Raw genomic sequence first — 4,063 nt, 5'->3', positions numbered from 1 at the left:
TTCAATAAAATATGTTAATAAAGCCGCTGTGATTCGTCAGTCAGAGTAAAGACGGTTATTAATCCAACTGTGAATCTTTACAGGCCAAATGTCACACTTCCTGATCATATTTCATTTCAATATGTTTCAAATTTCCCTGCAGCATTTATCTGGTATTTTTAGATCAATTAAGAGGAACAAGATTTTTCAAAATGAAATATAACAAAATTGCACTCAATGCGTTTTGTCAGTTGCACATTATATTTTATTGTTTCTACATCCTGCATGTCACGCTGAAGCTTCGTGAACACTGATGTTCTGGCTCCTCTCTGTGGTCAAACGGTGTCAAACTGCAGCGCAGTGCTTTTATTGTATTTCCCAATTGAAAATGTAGGAAATGTTGTGGAAGGATGTTATTAATAAGATTGTGTGTCTTCAGACTCCACCATAACACTCTCTGGCCCCACGTGATACTGATCCTGGAAAATTATGTCCAAACAAATCAGTTCAAATAAATTTATATCAAAAATAAAAAATAACGAGAAACATAATAGAGTTTAAAAAGAAAGAAAAAGAAATAATTTTAAAAAGTCAGATTTAACATTCAAATCAATGTCAACAGAAACATCTCCCATTATAACGTGTTCCTGTAAACAATAATAATAACTATAACTACATAATATTAGATTTACTAACTTTTTTTAAGATTACTAAATATACAAACTATACACTAACAAAAAATTTAATGAGTCAACTCAGAGGAGTAGACACCGCGCGTGCACAGACGAAAACATGCACGAGCACATGGAAAAGTGAAGCTATGGATAAAATATGTAAATAACAAATAATAACAATAAAAAGCGATGGATATATATGTATATATATATATATATATATAAGAAAGTGAGAAATGTATAAGAAAAATATATATAAGATATATAGAATATATAAGACGCCGTCGTGTGACAGAGCCGACTGGACTGACGCTTCGCTCATTTTGTCCCTCCGCGGCTCCGCTAGAAGCTCTTCCGGTGTCAGGACGGTTCGTTAGCAGTTCCACTGAAGGTCGTGAGTCCACCCGGTGAGTGTTTCTCCACAGAACCCGCTTAAACCCGGCCTCACATTTCACACTGTCTCATTTAGATTTCTGTTAAATTGTGTGACATAGTTTTTACTTGCTGGTGAACTTCCTGTTTTCGGTCTGTTTCTTTTAATTTAGTATTTTTCCTCCTTTGTCGCCAGCTAGTTAGCATTAGCTTTATGGAGCTAGCTGACGTTAGCTCGTGCTGCAGCTCTTCGACATTGTTCGTCATCTAATGATCAAACTTTAAAATGTGCAGATTGTTGGTATGTCTGTCCTCTTGTGTCTGTAGTTTGGAGAAGTGTAATAACAGAATACCCTGAATTCTTAAACGTCCTGTTCCTGATGCTAATTTGACCCTTAAATTCAGCTTGTAGCGTGAAACTGATTGACTTTCTATGGATCTTCTTTTTGATTTATCGGCTCCTTCCAGAAAAGCAGTTCAAGTTTCTGTTAAAATGAGTCCTGGATATAACTCAATCTTAAGTTTTAATTTAGTTGGTATTTCATTTGGATTTAAAACGCATGAATAAAGACACCTAAGGATTTTTATCACCATCAAGGAAACACACAAACTGAATAACAACCGTCTGCCTCCTCCAGGACAGGTCTAACCTCCAGGAAACCTGGTCCAAACACCACAACAGACCCACATCAACTGATTTGAAAAACAATTTAAACCAGATCAACACAACTACAACGAATATGAAAAATAAAAAGACACATAATTACAGTAAAAGTGATCAAAATAAATGATCATTCAAAATGGGAGACTTTGGTTCCTGAAGGATGAACACAAATGGCAGTTGATAATACAGAAATGATAAAAATAGGAAAGTCTATCTATCATCAATCAATTCATAATCAGTTATAATTTTTAAATCTTCGGGGTGTGAGTAGTTTTTGTCTTTTCCAGCTCTTTTATTGTCTGAATGTTTTTGTTTCATGATTATTTTATTCTGTGCTCAAACAATACTGATATTTTAATAAGCCATTTTCATTGTTCACTTATGGTGTAAAGAGTAAACCATCAATCGATTGACATAAAGTGAATGGGCACATTTTGTAACACATACCAAAAATGGGGCAGATTGTGTTACCTTTGTGCCCCCCAAACATAAAAACGTGGAACCTCAGCTCTGATAGCTGTCAAGTGTAAAACTGTGATTTTTAAAGTAGCATCTATTTGAAATCATCCACGAAAGTGCACCTTTACATGACGTAGAGCAGAGTCGGCCGAGCCAGTGACGTCTCCAGTCTGTGTTCCGGTTCACCATGTCGACACGGATCTTCCATTGAGTTTGATATTTTTTACCTTTTCTCCCTGCAGCAGATCCACCATGTCTCTACCAAAGCCTGTGATGAGGGGGATGCTGGCCAAGCGTCTAAGGATTCACTTGCCACTTGCTTTCGCTTTCGCTTTCGGTTGTGCATTTGCTTACAAGGTGAGAGGACAACACACAGTTTACAGACGACTGTTGGTCTCACATCGATACAGCGCTAAATCCAGAAGCAGTGAGGATTATCAACAGTGCAAAAGTTCTTAAACCACAACAGTTCAATGAACAGGGAACAACTTGCTCATTGAGTCTTTTTGCAAATTAAAGTGTATCTGAAGTTGAAGTCTAACTGAAAAACCCTAAAGCGGCTTTGAGGGGCTAAAGAAACTAGATTTCTTTTGTTGTTCTGTTTTCTATAATTAGCTTCTGCTTGTGTCATTGAGTGTAATGAAGATATTGGTCAGTTTTGGTTCATCCATACTGCTGCTCTTCGACAAAATAAATCTCACATTTCAACAGGAAAGGAAAGTTTATTTGTCTTTCAAGATGACTGAAGGAGACAAATGCAGCACTGAACTGCAATAAGTCACCTTCTTCGTGTCTTCTGAGCAGAGTCATCCTTCTCTTTAATGTCATGACTGAACTTGTGAATCAAACAGTTGTCTTTAATTGGTGTCCACAGTATGCAGTGGCAGAGCCGAGGAAACGGGCCTACACTGAGTTCTACAAGCAGTACGACGCTGTCAAAGAGTTCGACGCCATGAGGGCGGCCGGCATCTTCGAGAGCGTGCGGCCCTCTGGGGAGTAAACGTATTGTGAGTCTCCAAATTAAACAAGACCAAAAAGGACAAAGCTAATAAGGGTGAAATATGAATATAAAGACAACACATTCTGAAACACAAAGAACTAATTTGATCCTTTTTTCTCTTTTTTTTTTTCTGTTTTCCAGCTTCTGTCCACGACGACTTTTCCAGGTTTGAAGATGAAACTCCTTCTTCCACTCTTGGATGTTATTTACTGATTAGATGTGAACTTCGCTATGCTGTTTTGTTCCTCTAATAAAATATTATATCAATATGTAAAAATCATTTTCTCTTTGTCTTGAGCTCATTGCATTTTGCAGAAAAAAATCGTAATGTGATGGTGTATCTGAAATCCAGTGATTAAATGTCCTGTATTATGTGCTTCTACTAGTAACAGGTTGTTCACTACTTATCTTGTTTGAGATAGTTTAATCAAACAGGACATCCAGCAGACATGCTGGATGGGAGAGAATGAGGAGGAAGGATTATCTTGCAGCTTTAAAACCAGTGTCCCCTTTAAAGTTTACACATCATGATGTTTTACAGAAATCAGCTTTTTCAGGAAACCTGAATAAAATTGAGAACTGTAACATTAGTTCCTGTTAAATATTATCTCCTACACATCTTAAGCAGTGATTAAGACTGGGAAAATGTTCATATTAATAAATAACATTATTCATCTCTTCTCCCTCATTTAAATTGTGTTGGGAGTCTCTTGAAATGGTCGGTCAGAGATTAATAAAGGTGTGCCTTTTTAAACATAAAACGAATTATACATACTATATATTATAAAAAAATTAATTTGTCATTTTCTCTGTTACTGAAATGTTTATTTTGACGTATTTTGTGTTTAAAAGTTCTGAGTCAGGTTTCCTGTATAAACGTGATAAATCGGCTCCTCTCTGTGGTATATACAATAA

At 36.4% G+C, this 4,063-nt stretch overlaps 1 protein-coding gene across 2 annotated transcripts; it reads left to right on the top strand.

The window, feature by feature from the left end:
* The first annotated feature begins 990 nt into the window (after positions 1-990).
* On the top strand, positions 991-3,429 carry cox6c (cytochrome c oxidase subunit 6C). Of its 2 annotated transcripts, none has more exons than XM_029501658.1 (4): positions 991-1,060; positions 2,391-2,505; positions 3,023-3,155; positions 3,290-3,429. In XM_029501658.1, the coding sequence occupies exons 2-3, from the start codon at positions 2,401-2,403 to the stop codon at positions 3,146-3,148; spliced, it is 231 nt and encodes a 76-aa protein (XP_029357518.1). In that variant the 5' UTR covers positions 991-1,060; positions 2,391-2,400; the 3' UTR covers positions 3,149-3,155; positions 3,290-3,429. The 2 variants fall into 2 exon arrangements, with proteins under 2 accessions (XP_029357518.1, XP_029357519.1); XM_029501659.1 differs by having other exon boundaries at positions 1,005-1,060; positions 2,394-2,505.
* The last annotated feature ends 634 nt before the right edge of the window (positions 3,430-4,063 follow it).

This window comes from Echeneis naucrates, chromosome 5 (assembly GCF_900963305.1).
Source record: "Echeneis naucrates chromosome 5, fEcheNa1.1, whole genome shotgun sequence".
In the NCBI taxonomy this organism is placed as follows: domain Eukaryota; kingdom Metazoa; phylum Chordata; class Actinopteri; order Carangiformes; family Echeneidae; genus Echeneis; species Echeneis naucrates.
This window is presented reverse-complemented; position numbering and strand designations above follow the sequence as displayed.

What these genes read in the sequence shown, in the direction of transcription:
- cox6c (XM_029501658.1), top strand. Translation starts at nt 2,401, where the DNA reads ATGTCTCTACCAAAGCCTGTGATGAGGGGGATGCTGGCCAAGCGTCTA. An exon ending in GTTGTGCATTTGCTTACAAG is followed by an intron (nt 2,506 to 3,022) that starts GTGAGAGGACAA and finishes TGGTGTCCACAG; the next exon opens with TATGCAGTGGCAGAGCCGAG.